General features: G+C 53.7%; 1 protein-coding gene across 1 annotated transcript; it reads left to right on the plus strand.

The window, feature by feature from the left end:
- The first annotated feature begins 3,341 nt into the window (after nt 1–3,341).
- On the plus strand, nt 3,342–18,868 carry NCF1 (neutrophil cytosolic factor 1). Its single transcript, XM_031013091.3, has 11 exons — nt 3,342–3,461; nt 6,621–6,701; nt 8,436–8,511; nt 8,611–8,776; nt 10,129–10,184; nt 12,447–12,569; nt 13,033–13,140; nt 14,687–14,804; nt 17,499–17,603; nt 18,074–18,219; nt 18,556–18,868. The coding sequence occupies exons 1-11, from the start codon at nt 3,390–3,392 to the stop codon at nt 18,675–18,677; spliced, it is 1,173 nt and encodes a 390-aa protein (XP_030868951.1). The 5' UTR covers nt 3,342–3,389; the 3' UTR covers nt 18,678–18,868.
- The last annotated feature ends 212 nt before the right edge of the window (nt 18,869–19,080 follow it).

Consider the following 19,080-nt stretch of genomic DNA (forward strand, 5'->3'; position numbering starts at 1 on the left):
CTGCCTCCCAGGTTCAAGTGAATTCTCCTGCCTCAGCCTCCTGAGTAGCTGAGATTACAGGCATGTGCCACCACGCCTGGCTAATTTTGTATTTTTAGTAGAGATGGGGTTTCACCATGTTGGCCACGCTGGTCTCGAACTCCTGACCTCAGGTGATCCACCTGCCTCAGCCTCCCAAAGTACTGAGATTACAGGCATGAGCCACCGCACCTGGCCCCACTTGTGGAGCTAGCATCTATCTGGAGAGGAGGCAAATATCGCCCACCACCTCCCGCTCTCTCCTGTCACCACTGTCCCCACCATCATTCCAGAGGTCACCCTGGCTTCCAACACCACAGCCTGGCTTGGGCAGTTTTCAAGCCTCGTATAAATGACATCCTCCAGAACATGTGCTCTGTGCCTGCCTTCCTTCCGTCAGTGATGTGTCTGGAAGATTCCACTGTGTCGCCCTGTGGGACAGGTCCTTGTCATTGCTGAGTAGATCCTGTTGCAAATGCCTATCCCTCTTCATGGAAAGATCCAAGATACATAGATGGAAATCATCATAGGAAGGGCTGGCAAGGCCGTTCACACCCAGGGCTGGGGACCTCAGGGTGGAGGTGGGGGACAGTAAGGACCAGAAGGAGCAGGTGCCGGCGGGTGATGTGACTTTTCTTCTCTATAGAGAAGTGAAGGCCGGGTGCGGTGGCTCACTCCTGTAATCCCAGCGCTTTGGGAGGTCGAGGTGGGCAGATCACTTGAGGTCAGGAGTTCGAGACCAGCCTGGGCAATTTGGTGAAACCCCATCACTATAAAAATACAAAAAATTAGCTGGACGTGGTGGTGCACGCCTGTAATCCCAGCTATTCGGGAGGCTGAGGCAGGAGAATTGCTTGTACCCGGAAGGTGAAGGTTGCAGTGAGCCGAGATCATGCCACTGCATACCAGCCTGGGGGACAGAAAGAGACTCTGTCTCAAAAAAAAAAGAAAAAAAGAAGTGAAGCACTTGCCAAGCAAATCTTTCAGAGCAGGTGAAGTGGACCCTACACCTCTTGGATAATAAACGCACTGGATAATAAAAGCAGGAACAGGCCAGTTGCGGTGGCATGTGCCTGTAGTCCCAACCTACTGGGGAGGCCAAGGCGGGAGGACTGCTTGAGCCCAGGAGTTGGAGGCTGCAGTGAGTTATGACCAGGCAACTGCACTCCAGCCTGGGTGACAGATGGAGACGCTGTCTTTAAAAAAAAAAAAAAAAAAAAAGGGCCAGGCACAGTGGCTCATGCCTGTAATCCCAACACTTTGGGAGGCTGAGGCGGGTGGATCTCCTGAGCTCAGGAGTTCAAGACCAGCCTGGCCAACAGGGTGATACTCCTTCTCTACTAAAAATACAAAATTAGCCAGGCGTGGTGGCACACACCTGTAATCCCAGCTACTTGGGAAGCTGAGGCAGGAGAATCGCTTGAACCTGGAAGGCAGAGGTTGCAGTGAGCTGAGATTGTGCCACTGCACTCCAGCCTGGGCAACAAGAGCGAAACTTCGCTTCAAACAAATAAATTAACACCCAGCATGTCTTGGCTTTCATCTGCCAGACCTCAACCCTCACCCCCAGGAGATCAGGTCCGGACCACGAGCTGACCCTGGACTCAGGCAAGGGTGAGTTGGTGCAGCCCCGGCCTGCTGGGAGGCACAGGCTGCAGCAGGCTGCCTGGGGCTGAGGCCCGCCACTCATGAACTCATGACCTTGAATGAGCTCCAAAAGCTCTGGGCCTCCCAGGCTCTAGGGGGAGTGGGAGAGAGAGGCCTCAGCCTGTCCCTGGGCATGCTGCCCCCTCCTCACCTCTTTGTCCCAAATCCCCTTCCTGGCAAAGCTGACAGTCTTAATATCACCCTGGAGAAAACTGAGTCAGCCCTAAGGAACAATTCAATGAACCATTTGCTTACTTGAGGATTGGAACTCAAGTCTCACTCAAAGTCTGTGCCATTTTCGTCCCAGCTGTCACTGGCCCTCATCCACACACACCCAAGGATGAGCATCTAACGCTTGCATGCACACTCCCATGCCCGCGTTCATTCACTCATTCATTCATTCACTCATTCATTGACTCATTCATTCATTCACTCATTCATTCACTCAGTGAATGTTGCAGTCACGATCCAAATATTTATGGCCTCTGTGTGCCAGGCACTAGATGGAGGGGCTGGGGCTAGAGCCCCTGATAACCCGGTCATGCCCTAGCTTTCCTGGGACACACATTGTGGTAAGGGGAGACTAAAAAAATTAAGTCAGGCCAGGCACGGTGGCTCATGCCTGAATCCCAGCACTTTGGGAGGCCAAGGCGAGTGAATTACCTGAGGTCAGGAATTCAAGACCAGCCTGGCCAACATGGAGAAACCCAGTCTCTAATGAAAAAAAAAAAAAAATTAGCCAGGTGTGGTGGCACATGCCTGTAATCCCAGCTACTCAGGAGACTAAGGCAAGAGAATTGCCTGAACCCAGGAGGCGGAGGTTGCGGTGAGCTGAGATCGCGCCATTGCACTCCAGCCTGGGAAACAAGAGCGAGACTCCATCTCAAAAAAAAAAAAAAAAAAGTGGGAGGCAGAGGCAGGAGGATCACTAGAGGCCAGTAGTTTGAGACCATCCTGGGCAACATAGCAGGACCGTGTCTGTACAAAAAAATTAAAAAAAAATTAGCCGGGCATGGTGGCACACACCTGTAGTCCCAGCTACTCCAGAGGCTGAGGCAAGAGGATCGCTGGAGCCCAGGAGTTGGAGGCTGCAGTGAACTGTGATCCCACCACTGCGCTTAAGCCTGGATAACAAAGCAAGACCCTGTCTCAAATAACAATAGCAATAATAATAAAGAAAAATTAAATGCAATTTGCAATGCATCAGTGATAAGTGCTCTGCAGAAAAAGGAGGCAGGAAGAGGCTGAGAAAGGTATGAGGTTTGCTATGCAATGTGAAGTTATCAAGGAAGGCTTCTCGGAAGAGGTGACATTTGAGCAGAGAAATGGAGGAGAGTTATGGAGGGAAGATGGTGAATGGGGGGAACATGGTCAAGACCAGGAATATGGTCAAGGGGGGAAAGATGGTCAAGGGGACCCAGCAAATGCAAAGACCCTGAGGCAGGAGCAGCTTGATTCACCCCCAAAACCCGTGGGGCCCGTGCAGGCGACGGGAAGGACAAGTGTAAACCCTTTTCCTTGTCCCTGCAGGTGTGTGTGAACATGAGTCTGCCCATGTTTACACCCTGCAAGCCTGAAGAGTCCCCAGAAACTGAAAGAAGAAGCAAAGCCCTTTCTGTACCCTCCCTGCCCCTTGTCCCGACCGCGACAAAAGTGACTTCCTCTTTCCACTGCATTTAAGGCGCAGCCTGGAAGTGCCAGGGAGCACTGGAGGCCACCCAGTCATGGGGGACACCTTCATCCGTCACATCGCCCTGCTGGGCTTTGAGAAGCGCTTCGTACCCAGCCAGCACTATGTGAGTAGCTGGTGGAGGGCATCCCGTGGGGGGAATACGGGAGGGACAGCACGGCCACCCTTGCAGTCCCAGGGCCAACCAGCTCCAGTGAGGACTAACAGGGCAGGGTCTTGGGCACCTGGTCCCTGGTCTTTGAGCCTGGATCTACCCCTCCGATCCCTGGGAAGACAGTTCCCTTGGACCCGCCCTGGGCCCCACCCCTTTACTGTCCCTGCCTGTGTCCCCAGCCAGGCCCTCAGCCTTAGCCAGGAGTCCTCTTTCTGCTCCCCTGCCATGGCCAGGCAGCCCAGCGCTCTCTCAGGTCCAAGGCCCACTCCTCCAGGAAGCCTTCCCTGACTAGCCCAGCTATCTCAGAGTGGCCCTCCCAAGAGGGAGGCCTGGAAACTAAAGCTCTCTCTCTCCCCAGCTGCCTGTAGTGTCAGTTAGAGTCTCATCCTCTCCAGTAGGGTGACACCACGACAGGGGCCAATAGAGTCCTCCCATCTGTCCCCAAGGAGGCTGGACAAATGCCTGCTCAGACACACAAGTCCACTGGGTCCCCTAATCCCATAGGAAGGCCAGGGAGGAACTACATTTAGGAAATTGAAGCTTGTATGGAACATTTAGTCCTATGTGCCAAGACCTTTCTCTTTTTTGTTATTTTTTGTTTTTTGAGACAGAGTCTTCATCTGTTGCCCAGGCCAGAGTGCAGTGGCACGATCTCAGCTCACTGCAACCTCCGCCTTCCAGGTTCAACTGGTTCTCCTGCCTCAGCCTCCAGAGTAGTTGGGATTACAGGTGCCCACCACCACGCCTGGCTAATTTTTGTATTTTTAGTAGAGACAGGGTTTCACCATGTTGGCCAGACTGGTCTCAAACTCCTGACCTCAAGTGATCCACCCGCCTCGGCCTACCAAAGTGCTGGGATTACAGGCATGAGCCACCGTGCCTGGCCTGTTTTTTTGAAATGAGGTCTGGAGTGCAGTGGTGCGATCATAGTTCACTGCAGCCTCGACCTCCCAGGCCCAAGTGATCCTCCTGCCTCAGCCCCTTGAGTAGCTGGGGCTACAGGCGTACACCACCATGCCTGGCTAGTTTTTAAAATTTTTGTGGAGATGAGGTTTCACTATGTTGTCCAGGCTAATCTTGAACTCCTCGGCTTAAGCAACCCTCTGGTCTCAGCCTCCCACAGTGCTAGGATTACAAGCGTGAGCTACCGTGCCTAGTCACTTTTCTCCTTTTCTTTGTAACTTTCAGTTTTGAAATTTCAAATTTACAGAAAGGCTACTGGGTATCAAAACGGTACCAGTCACTCCAATAGTCTTTCACTCACCTTCATCCACACCTCTCTTTCTGGGGATATTTTCTGAATTATTTGAGAGTGAGCTGAAGACGTGTTTCTTTACCTCTAAATACTAGTTGTTGGGCATTTCTTAAAATCAAGGCATTCTCTTACATAATCACAACGCACGTGTCAAAATCAGGAAATTAACATGGACAAAACACCATTATCCACCCACAGACTTTACTGAGGTTTCCCCGATTATTCTGCTTGTCCTCTGCAGTGAAAACTTTTTTCAGGTCTAGGATCCAGTCAAGGATCAATGTCATAGCCTTTAACCTTCTTTAATCTGGATCAGTCTTTTTTTCTTTTTCTTTTTCTTTTTTTGGACACGGAATCTCACTCTGTCGCCAGACTGGAGTGCAGTGGTGCAATCTCGGCTCATTGCAACCTCTGCCTCCTGGGTTCAAGAGATTCTCCTGCCTCAGCCTCCCGAGTAGCTGGGAATACAGGTGCGCGCCACCACGCCCAGCTCGTATTTTTTGGTAGAGACAGGGTTTTGCCATATTGATTCTGGATCAGTCTTTTTTTTTTATGAGATGGAGTCTTACTCTGTCACCCAGGCTGGAGTGCAACGGCACAATCTCCACTCACTGCATCCTCCGCCTCCCAGGTTCAAGCAATTCTTGTGCCTCAGCCTCCCGAGTAGCTGGGATTACAGGCATGCGCCACCATGCCCAGCTAATTTTTGTATTTTTAGTAGAGACAGGGTTTCACCATGTTGGCCAGGCTGATCTCTAACTCCTGACCTCAGGTGATCTGCCCGCCTCGACCTCCCAAAGTGCTGGGATTACAGGCGTGAGCCACCGTGCCAGCGGATTCTGGATCGGTCTTAATCAGTCTTTGTCTTTTGCAACTTTGATGTTTTGCAGAGAGCAGACCAGTTACATTGTAGAATGTCCCTTAGTTTGGGTTTATCTCCATTAGATTCAGTTTGTGTATCCAGGGCAGTGGATCTTAGATGCAATTCTGTCTTCTTTTTAATTTTTTTGGGAGGGAGTCTCGCTCTGTCACCCAGGCTGGAGTGCAGTGGCACAACCTCAGCTCACTGCAGCCTCCGCCTCCCGGGTTCAAGCAATTCTCCTGTCCCAGCCTCCCAGGTAGCTGGGATTACAGGTGCCCATCACCACTACCGGGTAATTTTTGTGTTTTTAGTAGAGACAGGGTTTCACCATATTGGTCAGGCTGGTCTTGAACGCCTGACCTCAGGTGATCCACCTGCCTTGGCCTCCCAAAGTGCTGGGATTACAGATGGGAGCCACCATGCCCAGCCTTCCTGCCCCTCCCCTCCCCTCCCCTCTCCTCCAGTCCCCTCCCTTCCCCTCCCCTCCCCACCCAAGCTGGAGTGCAGTGGTGCAATCATAGCTCACTAAAGCCTTGACCTCCAAGTCTCAAGCAATTCTCCTGCCTCACCTGGGGCCACAGGTGTGCGGCACCACACCCGGACAATTTTTGTGTTTTTAGTAGATATGGGGGTCTCGCTATGTTGCCCAGGCTGGTCTCAAACTCTTGGACTCAAGCGATCTTCCCACTTCGGTACTAAAAAGTGCTGGGATTCCAGGTGTGAGCCACCGTGCCCAGCCTAGGTCCTACTTTTATCTCCAATTTACAGATGAGTCCATTTGAGAGAAGCTGACCCTCTTGCCCTGGGTCTCAAGGCTGGGGCGTGGCAGCACTTGGGTCCACGTTTGTGCCCTTTCTGCAATCCAGGACAACCGCAAAGATGATCCTCACCCCAATCCTCTGGGCTTCCTCCAGTGGGTAGTGGGATCCTGGGTGCACACAGCAAAGCCTCTTTGGAGGCTGAATGGGGTCCCCCGACTCTGGCTTTCCCCCAGGTGTACATGTTCCTGGTGAAATGGCAGGACCTGTCGGAGAAGGTGGTCTACCGGCGCTTCACCGAGATCTACGAGTTCCATGTGAGTGTGGGGACGGAGGAGGGACAGGGACCCACCGTTCCAGCTCCACCCTTTGGGAAGGACCTTAGCCCAGGTGATGGGGAAACTGCAGAACCCAGAATCCCCTCCCAGACCACAGTTAAAGGGGATTTATTTATTTATATAAATTTTTGTGACAGGGTCTTGCTCTGTCACCACTCTGAACACCTCAAGTTCTCTGATTACAGGCATGAGCCCCCACGCTCGGCCTTTTAGTTGGTTTTGAGAGGTATTTAGGTTTGCAGTGCAGGGGCGCAATCATAGCTCACTGCAGCCTCGACCTCTGGAGCTCAAGCGATCCTCCTGCCTCAGCCTCCTGAGTAGCTGGGACTATAGGTGTGCATCACCATGTGTGGCTAATTTTTGTACTTTTTATAAAGATGGGGCTCTCACTATGTTGCCCAGGCTGGTCTTGAACTCCAGACCTCAAGTGATCCTCCTGCCTTGGCCTCCCAAAGCTAAGGGGGCATTAAAAGAAAAAAAAATTTTTCCCCCTGAAACATTTAAGTAGTCTTACTGAAAACAATAAAACACAGAAACACCAGATTCTCATTTTAAAGTAAAACAGACAGGATCTCCCAGAAGCTTCCTAGAATGGAACCATTCTTGTCGCTTTTGAAAAACAAAGCCAAGTTCTAGATCCCAAATAAATGCACCTGCTGGTGAACATTCTCCTTGTGGTTCTCGTCCCTATGTTAGTTATTTTCCTAAATTTTACATTTGTACCTTTTTAAGAATGAGTTATCAGTTTTTTTATATTTGCTTTTCTTTTGAGATGGGGTCTTGCTCTGTCACCCAGGCTGGGGTGCAGTGGTGCAATCACGGCTCACTGCAGCCTCAACCTCCAGGGCTGAAGCGATTCTCCCATCTCAGCCTCCCATGTTGAGATCACAGGTGTGCACCACCACACCTGGCTCCTTTTCCTGATTTGTTTTTTGTAGAGATGGGATTTCGCTATGTTGCCCAGGCTGGTCTCTAACTCCTGGACTCAAGTGATCCTCCCGCCTCAGCCTCCCAAATTGCTAGGATTACAGGTTTGAGCCCCTGCACCTGGTCAACCTGAGTTTTAAGAGGATCCCTTTGGCGACTGGATTGAGGGCAGACAAGAGTGGATGGGGGACACAAGGAGGCCATTTTCGTTATCCAGGCCTGGTAGTGGCTAGGGCCAGGAGGGTGGGGTTGGTGGGAAGCGGTCAGATCCCAAAGAGATTTGGGGATTGGAAGCAAAAGGATTTGCTGGTGACTTGCACATGGGAGGGAAAGAGGTCAGTGCCTCTGCTAATCAAGGAATCCAGATTGCCACCGAAATTTCTAGGCCCGAGATATTTAGGTAGCGTCTCAATCTGTCACCCAGGATGGAGTGCAGTGGCGCCATCTCGGCTCACTGTAACCTCCGCCTCCCAGGTTTAAGCGATTCTCCCACCTCAGCCTCCTGAGTAGCTGGGATTACAGGCATGTGCCACCACTTCCGGCTAATTTTTGTATTTTTAGTAGAGACGGGGTTTCACCACGTTGGCCAGGCTGGTCTTGAACTCCTGACCTCAAGTGATCCACCCACGACAGCCTCCCAAAGTGCTGGGATTACAGGCGTGAGCTACCATGCTCGGCCTTTTAGGTGGTTTTGAGAGGTATTTAGGTCACTTCCAATCTCGTGCTTTTCCAAGTGTTGTAAACTACAAATATTCCTTCACGTCTTCTTGTCTTTTTAATGTTTAGAAAACCTTAAAAGAAATGTTCCCTATTGAGGCAGGGGCGATCAATCCAGAGAACAGGATCATCCCCCACCTCCCAGGTGAGCACGGGGCTGAGCCGCCTGTCAGGGGGTCATTGGCGGGGGCTCACCTGCCCTCCCAGCCCCTCTCAGGCTTGACCTCATGTTCTCTGGTGCCAGCTCCCAAGTGGTTTGACGGGCAGCGGGCCGCCGAGAACCGCCAGGGCACACTTACCGAGTACTGCAGCACGCTCATGAGCCTGCCCACCAAGATCTCCCGCTGTCCCCACCTCCTCGACTTCTTCAAGGTGCGCCCTGATGACCTCAAGCTCCCCACGGACAACCAGTGAGTGAACTTTTCACCCTGCCAGGTGGGAGAGGGAAGGAGGGGTGGGACTTTCTGTGTTTTGCCGATGAGGAAACCAAGGCTCAAAGAGGGAAAGCCACCTTCCCAGAGCCACACAGCCAGAAAGAGGAGGCAAATTCCACCTCCGGCCCCTGTGACCCCGCCAAGCCTCCACCTTAATCTTTCACACCTCAGGGCACTGGGGGAAGCACTCGGGGCTGGAGGTTCAAAGTCCTGGGTCCTCATCCTGACATTATGGCCACCTGGCCATGGGACCTGGAGCCAGTCACCACCGCTCTCTGAATGCAGGTTCTCCATTTCTATAATGGGCAGTGAGGATCAGATGAAGCATTGGGTGTCTTGCGGAGCCCCCCAGAAGGATGTGGGGTTGATGCCTCTGCTAAGTGCTGAGCATGTCTGGGGTCTCCTGTACCCAGGACCCTGTGTGGAAGGCACCTGAGAGGCTGAGGGAGCTCCAGGCAGGCTGGGGAAGTCCCCTTCTCCATTCCTCTCTGGTCACTGAAGCTCGAAGTGGGGAGCATGAGGACAGGACGTTACCCCTTGTCAAGGCACCCAGGCTGCCAAGACAGAGACAAGCAGCATTACTCCGGCCAGCACTTATTGACGCTTGAAGGTGTCCCCTGGCCCAAGGAAGGGCAGTTATCATCAGCCCGGGAGGTGGGGGAAGGATGGACTCTGCAGTGGGGTCCGCTTCTCATTGCCTGCTCTCTCAGGGCTCCAGAAGGAGGAAGAGGCCGGGCACAGTGGCTCACACCTATAATCCCAGCACTTTGGAAGGTCGAGGTGGGCAGATCACCTGAGGTTGGGAGTTTGAGACCAGCCTGGCCAACATGGTGAAACCCCATCTCTACCAAAAATATAAAAATTTAGTCAGGCATGGTGGTGTGCGCTTGTAATCCCAGCTACTTGGGAGGCCGAGGCAGGAGAATCGCTTGAACCCGGGAGGCAGAGGTTGCAGTGAGCTGAGACTGCGCCACTGCACTCCAGCCTGGGTGACAGAGCGAGACTCTGTCTAAGAAAAAAAAAAGAAGAAAGAAGATGGCCTGGGAGCCCGCAAGAGCATTTTCCAGGCTTAGGGCATCCTTTGGGTCTGCAGAAGGCTATGCAGTGTCCTCCTCATGTCCCTCTCTTGGGCTGCCCGAGCAGATCCACCCGCCCCCATCACTTCCTGAAGCCCTTCCTCAGCCAGTCCAGTTGCTGTCTTCTCTCCGCAGTGCCCCTTCCCTTCCCCGGGTCCCTCTTCTCTTGGGAAGTTCTTCTGCAGGTCTACCCAGTGCCTCTCCTTCCTCCATGGGAAGCCAAGGGTCTCACCCAGACTGTTCTCTCCTCAGGACAAAAAAGCCAGAGACATACTTGATGCCCAAAGATGGCAAGAGTACCGCGACAGGTGAGAGGACGGGGGGCAGCCGGCGGGGGGGTCACCCTGAGGAGACCCAGAGTGTTCAGGGAATGGAACAGGGGCTGGGAGCAGGCTGGGAGGGCTCACAGCTACCCTGCTGAAGAATTGGGTCTTTGGGCCGGGTGCGGTTGCTCATGCCTGTAATCCCAGCAGTTTGGGAGGCCGAGGCAGGTGGATCACTTGAGGTCAGGAGTTTGAGACCAGCCTGGCCAACATGGAGAAACCCTGTCTCTACTAAAAATCCAAATTAGCCAGGCGTGGTGACAGGTGCCTGTAGTCCCAGCCACTTGGGAGGCTGAGGCAGGAGAATTGCTTGAACCCGGAAGACGGAGTTTGCAGTGAGCCGAGATTGTGCCACTGCACTCCAGCCTGGGCAACAGAGCCAGACTCCATCTCAAAAAAAAAAAAAAAAAAAAAAAAAAAAGAAGAATTGGGTCTTTGGAAGGTCCCTGGAGACTGAAAGGAGCCCTTTGCAGGTGGCAGTGCAGAGACTAGCGCAGACCCTTGCTACTGGCAGCCGGGGGAGTGTTTGCGGCTGAATGAATGAACAGGTTTTGGAGGGCAGCGTGGCCTTCAGAGGCGATGCAGGGCTGTGGCAGTTTCTAATACTTATTGCACAGTCACTGCTAATAACAATAATAATAATAATACCTAACATTAATGGAGTGCTTACTCTGTGCCAGCCACTATTTTGTTTTTGTTGTTTTCAGTGACAGGGTCTCGCTCTGTTGCCCAGGCTGGAGTGAAGTGGTGTGATCATAGCTCACTACAGCCTCGACCTCCTGGGCTGAAGCGATCTTCCCACCTCAGCCTCCCAAGTAGCTGGGATTACAGGTGTGTGCCACCATGTCCAGCTAATTTTTAATTTTCTGGTAGAGATGGGGTCTCACTACATTGCCCAGGCTGGTCTTAAGCTCTTGGCGTCAAGCAGCCCTCCTGCCTCAGCCTCCCAAAGTGCTGAGATTATAGACATGAGCCACTGTGCCCGGCTTTTTCTTCTTCTTATAAGGACACGGGGCCTGTTGGGTTAGGGCCCACGCTAATGACCTCATTTTAACTTAATTACCTCTTGAAAGGTACTTAAGAGTACCTTTCTCTTAATACACCCACACTGTAAGGTACTGGGTGGTTAGGACTTCAACATATGAATTTTGAGAAGACGGATGTCAGCCAATAACAAACAGCATCAGCACCTCCACGGTTGGATGAAGGGCTGGTCAGAAATGCACACTCAGGTCCCACGGTGGACCTACTCCAAATACACCCACGCTGTAAGGTACTGGGTGGTTAGGACTTCAACATATGAATGTTGAGAAGACGGATCTCAGCCAATAACAAACAGCATCAGCACCTCCACGGTTGGATGAAGGGCTGGTCAGAAATGCACACTCAGGTCCCACAGTGGACCTACTGAACAGGATAGGCATTTTAGCAACATCCCAGGTATTCAGGTGCACCTTAAAGTTAGGAAAAGGTCAGGCACTGTGGCTCATGCCTGTAATCCCAGCACTTTGGGAGGCCGAGGCGGTTGAATCACCTGAGGTCAGGAGTTCGAGACCAGCCTGACCAATATCGTGAAACTCCATCTCTACTAAAAATACAAAAATTAGCCAGGTGTGGTGGCAGGTGCTTGTAGTCCCAGCTACTTGGGAGGCTGAGGCAGGTGAATTACTTGAACCTGGGAGGTGGAGGTTGCAGTGAGCCAAGATTGCACCACTGCACTCCAACGACAGAGTGAGACTCCATCTCAAAAAAAAAAAAAGTTGGGAAAAGGCCAGGTGCAGTGGCTCCACGCCTGTAATCCCAACATTTTAAGAGGCTGAGGTGGGAGAATCCTTTGAGCCCAGGAGTTTGAGACCAGCCTGGGCATTGTCCCAAGACCTTGTCTTTACAAAAAATTAGCCGGGTGTGGTGGCATACGCCTGTGGTCCCAGCTATTCGGGAGGCTGAGGCAGGGAGATTGCTTGAGCCTAGGAGTCCAGGGCTGTAGTGAGCTGTGATCACGTCACTGTACTCTAGCCTGGGCAACAGAGCAAGACTCTGTCTCCAAAAAAGAAAATAAAGTTGGGAAAGGCTCACTAACTTCATCAGATGAGAACAAGGACATGTTTGAAGTGTGAGGCCGAAGCCTGGAGAACACTATGCACCCAGGAAATGCAGGGCAGCAGAGACTCAAGATGCCAGCGCCTGTTCTGGAGGCCCAGATGGGCCCTGCAGTGCCCACTCACCCTGCCCTCCCTCTTGCCCCAGACATCACCGGCCCCATCATCCTGCAGACGTACCGTGCCATTGCCAACTACGAGAAGACCTCGGGCTCCGAGATGGCTCTGTCCACGGGGGACGTGGTGGAGGTCGTGGAGAAGAGCGAGAGCGGTCAGACCTCCCACCTTACGGGGCTCCTTCCCCTGGTGCTCAGGAACCCACAGCCACAAGCCCCCTGCCAAGGCTCAGGCAGCCTGGCCCCTGGGAGGACTCCAGCTCTGTTAGGGGCCCTAAATGTCCTCCCCACACTGTGGGTCGCCTTCTCTCTTAGTGTGCACCCTGTGGTGGCTGTGGGCATCTGTGCATGGCAGGCCGGGGCGGGGCATGTCTGCGTGTTCTGTCTGGATGGGTATGGGACTGTCTGTTCATTATGAAGTGGGCTCAGAGCTGTGATTCTGTGAGCATGTGTGCATGCATGCATGTGACCTCATTGTCCAGTGTGGTGAAGGTGACATTTCCAAATCTGAGCATTGGACATCAGTGTGTCTGTGTCCCTGTGTCCTCACCATCCCTGATGGCTGCAGGGAGCCGCTGGGCCCTGCCCCTCAGTCACATTCCCGCACCTCTGGCACAGGTTGGTGGTTCTGTCAGATGAAAGCAAAGCGAGGCTGGATCCCAGCGTCCTTCCTCGAGCCCCTGGACAGTCCTGACGAGACGGAAGACCCTGAGCCCAACTATGCAGGTGCCCCCTGCCCTCCGAGGCCGTAGGGGTGTGGGAGAAAGGGGGAGGCAGGGCTCAGGGATATTGAGTGACTGCTTTGGAGTCTGGGCTGGTTGCTGGCTTGGCAGAAAAGTCAGGGCTAAGACCTCATCGGCTCTGGCTTGGGGGCCCTGGCAGGTTGTGATGCCCTTGGTCTGGACAGGGAACCAGGAGGAGGAGCAGACGACTGGGGAGAGTGGGAGGCCAGTGGTGTCTGTGGATATGTGGCCAGGTTCAGTGGGAAGCTGAAGGATGAGCAGACCTTAGGCTCAGGAACGAGGGCTGCCTGGAAGTGGGGGCATCATCACTGACCAGAAAGGGAAAACTGGCAGTGCCAGGGCTGGATGGGGCCTGCATTGAGCTTGAAAAAAACTATAATAGAATTGGTTACCATTTTATTTTATTATTTATTTATTTATTTTACTTTTTTGAGATAGAGTCTCACTCCCTTGCTAAGGCTGGAGTGTGGTGGTGCTATCTCAGCTCACTGCAACCTCTGCTTCCCAGGATCAAGTGATTCTCCAGCCTCAGCCTCCCCAAGTAGCTGGGATTACAGGCATGCACCACCATGCCTGGATAATTTTTGTATTTTTAGTTGAGACGGGGTTTCACCAGGTTGGCCAGACTGGTCTCGAACTTCTGACCTCAGGTGATCTGCCTGCCTCGGCCCCCCAAAGTGCTGGAATTACAGATGTGAGCCACTGTCCCTGGCCTGGTTACCCACATTTTAAAATGGAGTGATTTCACCCTTTTACGTGGATTTACAGCTTTTTTTTTTTTTGAGACAAAGTCTGGCTCTGTCACCCAGGCTGGAGTGCAGTAATGCAATCTCAGCTCACTGCAACCTTAGCCTCCTGGGTTCAAGCAATCCTCCTGCCTCAGCCACCCGAGTAGCTGGGATTACAGGCATGCACCGCCACGCCAGGCTAATTTTTTGTATTTTTAGTAGAGATGGGGTTTCGCCATGTTGGCCAGGCTGGTCTCGAACTCCTGACCTCAGGTGATCCGCCCGCCTTGGCCTCCCAAAGTGCTAGGATTATAGGTGGGAACCACCTCGCCCAGCCTGTGGCTATTGTTTAAACACTGGGAAGGCCTGCAGCCCCCAGGCCGACAGTTAGCTGCAGCTGAGCAGTTCCCAGTGCCAGGTAGACGGATGCTCCACCCACCTACTCATGGCTGATCTCTTGTCATAGTGAAGTGTCTGGACAGACCTTCATCGTTATGGGATCTCTGATCCCCGGAGTGGGTGGCAATGAATGGGAGTGGACAAGCTCACCTGGGTGTAGGGGGCAGAGGGCAGAAGTCCAGAGTGTACCCCCAGAGTGGGTGCCAGCAGGAGCTTGCCGAGGGATCTGGGATGGAGCAGGAGGGTGGAGGGAGGAGACCCAGAAGAGGGGGAACTGTGGGCCCTGGGTGGGTCTGGAGTGCCTGGAGGAAGCCCAGGCACAGAGAGGAGAAGATGGGATGGGTGGCGAGCCCCAGGCTGGGCCGACCTCACAGTGTGCTCTGTGCCCCCGCCGTGGACCAGGTGAGCCATACGTCGCCATCAAGGCCTACACTGCTGTGGAGGGGGACGAGGTGTCCCTGCTCGAGGGTGAAGCTGTTGAGGTCATTCACAAGCTCCTGGACGGCTGGTGGGTCATCAGGTAGGAGGGCCCCTCTCCATCCAGAGCACCCATCTGAGTCAGCCCCAGCCAGGACGGGGTGTTTAGGGATCTGGGGTGACTTGTCCCTGGGACTCTGGGTAAGCCACTGCCCCTCTCTGGGCTTAGTTTCCATCTCAGTAGCAGGGAGGGATGAGCCCACCCTTGCCTGTCTTGTGGGGATCCAATGTCCTTGTCCAAGTGGGTGCATTTCTCCTTTGTGATTTAGGGTCTCTTCCCAACCATCTATTATTATTCCTTCTCTGGCAACATGGTGAACTGTTGTATAAATAATTACATTCCTAGCTGGGCGCAATGGCTCAGGCCTGTAATCCCAGCACTTTGGGAGCCCAGGGCAGGACGATCACGTGAGGTCAGGAGTTCGAGACCACCCTGGCCAACATGGCAAAACCCTATCTCTACTAAAAACACAAACATGAGCCGGGTGTGGTGGTGGGAGCCTGTAATCCCAGCTACTCGGGAGTCTGAGACAAGAGAATCGCTTCAACCCGGGAGGCGGAGGTTGCAGTGAGCCAAGATCGTGCCATTGCACTCCAGCCTGGGCAACGAGAGCGAAACTCCGTCTCAAAAAAAAAAAAAAAAAAAAGATTACTTTCTTTTTATCATTCCTTTATCTTTTAAAGCTTTCTTGCAGTCAGGTGCAGTGTCTCATGCCTGTAATCCCAACACTTTGGGAAGCTGAGGTGGGAGGATCACTCAAGGCTACAAGTTCAAGACCAACCTGGGCAATGTAGGGAGACCTCTGTCTCTACAAAAAAAATTAAAAAATAGCTGGATGTGGTAGCACACACCTGTAGCCCCAGCTACTCAGGAGGCTGAGGTGAAAGGATCACTTGACCCCAGGAGTTGGAGGCTGCAGTGAGCTATGACTGCACCACTGCACCCCAGCCTGGGTGATGGAGCAAGACCCTGTCTCAAAAAAAAAAAAAAAAAAAAAAAAAAAAAAAAAAAAAAGCTTCCATTGCAATTCCCATCTGTTTATCCTCCAAATGAATGCAGAAATACTAATTATCTTTTTTCTGGTTCTGGGGAACACAGAATTCTAGCGGCTTGTGGAGCCATTTCCCTGGAGCCATGGGGCCTCCCAGGTCCTTTCCTGTGTCTTCATTTTTTACGAATTTTTTTATTTTTTGAGACAGGATCTTGCTCTGACTCCCAGGCTGGAGCACAATCATCGCTCACTCAAGCGATCCTCCCACCTCAGGCTCCCACGTAGCTGGGACTACAGGCGAGCACCACCACATCTGGCTAATGTTTTTTAATTTTTTTGTAGGGATGGGGTCTCACTATGGTGCCAAGACTAGTCTTAAACTCCTGGCCTCAAGAGTTCCTCCTGCCTTGGCCTCCCAAAGCACTAGGATTACAGGAATGAGCCTCCATGCTGGGCCTTTGCTGGCGTCTTCAGAGCCCTAGGTCACAGGGCCAGCCTGGCGCCCTGCCACAAGCTTATCTTAAAGCTAGGACCACAACATGCATACCTGCAGCCGGGCCCGGGGCCAGAGGGCTTTGAGGCAGCATTTCTCAGCCTTTTAGACACACACTCTGTTAACCCCCATCCTGTGTCTCTGATAATCTTGTGATCCTCCCACCAGCCAATAATTGGGTTTTATGTGAACCTTGTATTATGCAAAGTTTTCTTTTTTTTTTTTTCACTCCCAAATATAATATTGAGAATAGAAAGAAAGTCTTTTCAACAAATGGTGCTGGAACAGATGGATTTCCATATTGGAAAAAAAAATAAAGAGCAAAAAACAAACCTAGACCCCTACCTCACACTGTACACATATGTTTACTTCAGATGGATCACAGGTTTATCCCAGAGTAAAACCTGAAACTAAAAACCATTTGGGGCTGGACAGGGAGCTCACACCTGTAATCCCAGCACTTTGGGAGGCGGAGGCAGGTGGATCACTTGAGGTCAGGAGTTTGAGACCAGCCATGACCAACATGGTGAAATCCTGTCTCTACTAAAAAAATACAAAATTAACCAAGTGTGGTGGTGCATGCCTGTAATCCCAGCTACTTGGGAAGCTGAGGCAGGAGAATTGCTTGAACTTGGGAAGCAGAGGTTGCAATGAGCCGACATCATGCCATTGCACTCCAGCCTAGGCAACAAGAGCAAAACTCTGTCTTGGGGTTGGGCGGGGGAAAAGCATTTGGAAGAAAGCATAGAATTTGGTGGCTTGGAGGTAGGCAAAGGTTCGTAGGAGACAGAAGGCAGTTAACATAAAAGAAAAATTGGCAAATATAATCTGCCAATGTCTTCTTTTTTCTTTAATTTTTTCGGGAGGTAGAGATAGGGGTCTTGCTATGTTACCCAGGCTGATCTCCAACTCCTGGCCTCAAGCGATCCTCCCACCTAGATCCCTCAAAGTACTGGGATTACAGGCGTGAGCGACCGTGCCCTGCCCATTCTTGCCAATGTCTTATAGCAAATACCTGTCCCCTGCGGTGACCTGGATCTGCTAACCTCCACCCCTGCCTAGACTGTGGAAGGATTGCTGGAAGGGTCTCAGTTGCACAGACCAGGAAACTGAGGCCCACAGAGGCAGGTGTCCGGTTGTTTGCAACCTCTCAGCCTGTGCTAACCCCAATTGTTCAGAGAGAGCCCTGAAACCCTCTCCTCTGGGCGCCCCCAGGTGACTGCCCCAGCCTCAAGGGCTGCCTCTGTTGCAGGAAAGACGACGTCACAGGCTACTTCCCGTCCATGTACCTGCAAAAGTCGGGACAAGACGTGTCCCAGGCCCAACGCCAGATCAAGCGGGGGGCGCCGCCCCGCAGGTAAGCGGGGGTCCCCGGGGCTGGGCGGGGTCGAGCGGCGCGCACCACGGGTTCGCTCTGTCTAGGCCATAGCTTGGCAGTGCCGGGGCGGGGGCTCTCAGCCTGGCAGGAGAGGCAGGACCCTCACAGGGGAAAGGGGCTGGACGCGCCTGGCCGCGGTGTGGGGCTGGCACGGGGGCGGAAGGAAAGCGGCGATGCCCGGGGGCTTTGGGGATGGGCAGTCCAGGGGGGCTCCCCGGAGAGGGGGACGACAGACCGAAGGCTGGTGAGGGGCGTGGAAAACCGCCCAGGCTCTGCTGCAGGGCAAGGGTCCTTGTCGTGACGGGGGCAGCCGCCTCTTGTCCCGCCGGGGTCGTGCAGACTACCGGCCCCCTACTGCCCCCCACTTCCTCGGACCAGGGGTGCCCATCTGAGTCCCTGGGGGCAGGGGCGCGCTCGGGCTTTGACGACGCCCCGTCCCGCTGGGCCAGGTCGTCCATCCGCAACGCGCACAGCATCCACCAGCGGTCGCGGAAGCGCCTCAGCCAGGACGCCTATCGCCGCAACAGCGTCCGTTTTCTGCAGCAGCGACGCCGCCAGGCGCGGCCGGGACCGCAGAGCCCCGGGAGCCCGCTCGGTGAGTGCAGCGGGAGAGGGCAGGAAGGGCAAGCCCTACGGGCGGAGTCAGCGGGAGAGGCGGGGCCAGAGGCAGGGCCAGAGAGTAGCGGGGCGGGACCAGAGGGCGGAATCAGAGGGGGAGGCGGGGACTGGAGGCGGGGCCAGAGGAGGAGCCAGCGCTAGGGGGCGGAGCGATCCCTAAGAGGCGGAGTCAGAGGGAGAGGCACAAGCGGGAGGCGAGGCCAGAGCGCGGAGCAGGAGTTGGAGAACGCGGCGGGGCGAGGCCGGAGAGCGCTGTGGGCGGGGCCAGTGTGCGGGGCGGGGCGTCTGACTCGGCCCCGCTCTCTGCCCGCAGAGGAGGAGCGGCAGACGCAGCGCTCTAAACCGCAGCCGGCGGTGCCCCCGCGGCCGAGCGCCGACCTCATCCTGAACCGCTGCAGCGAGAGCACCAAGCGGAAGCTGGCGTCTGCCGTCTGAGGCTGGAGCGCAGTCCCCAGCTAGCGTCTCGGCCCTTGCCGCCCCGTGCCTGTATATACGTGTTCTATAGAGCCTGGCGTCTGGACGCCGAGGGCAGCCCCGACCCCTGTCCAGCGCGGCTCCCGCCACCCTCAATAAATGTTGCTTGGAGTGGACCGAGGCTCTGCAGGGATGCAGGGAGGGCCGGGCTCCGCCCCAGGGTTATTTCTAAGTTGAGGACAGGAGGTTGTGAGTTCTGCTGGGGGGAAGTTGCAAGAGCCGAGGTCTGGTTGCATGTTGCCCTGGTCTTGGCCAAGAACAGGTTTGCACAAGGCCAAGTTCAAGAGGAACTCCCGGTTTCCTGCTGACCGTTTGGTCAGAAACCACCTGCTTGGACTCTGGCGGAAGAGTCCTGAAGATGGGT

This window comes from Gorilla gorilla, chromosome 6, assembly GCF_029281585.2.
Source record: "Gorilla gorilla gorilla isolate KB3781 chromosome 6, NHGRI_mGorGor1-v2.1_pri, whole genome shotgun sequence".
Taxonomy (NCBI): Eukaryota; Metazoa; Chordata; class Mammalia; order Primates; family Hominidae; genus Gorilla; species Gorilla gorilla.

Excerpts from the sequence above, each read along its gene's own strand:
- NCF1 (XM_031013091.3), top strand. The coding sequence starts at position 3,390 with ATGGGGGACACCTTCATCCGTCACATCGCCCTGCTGGGCTTTGAGAAG. Across the intron at positions 10,185-12,446 it reads TGGCAAGAGTACCGCGACAG|ACATCACCGGCCCCATCATC; the intron begins GTGAGAGGACGG and ends CTCTTGCCCCAG. Across the intron at positions 18,220-18,555 it reads GAGCCCCGGGAGCCCGCTCG|AGGAGGAGCGGCAGACGCAG; the intron begins GTGAGTGCAGCG and ends CTCTGCCCGCAG.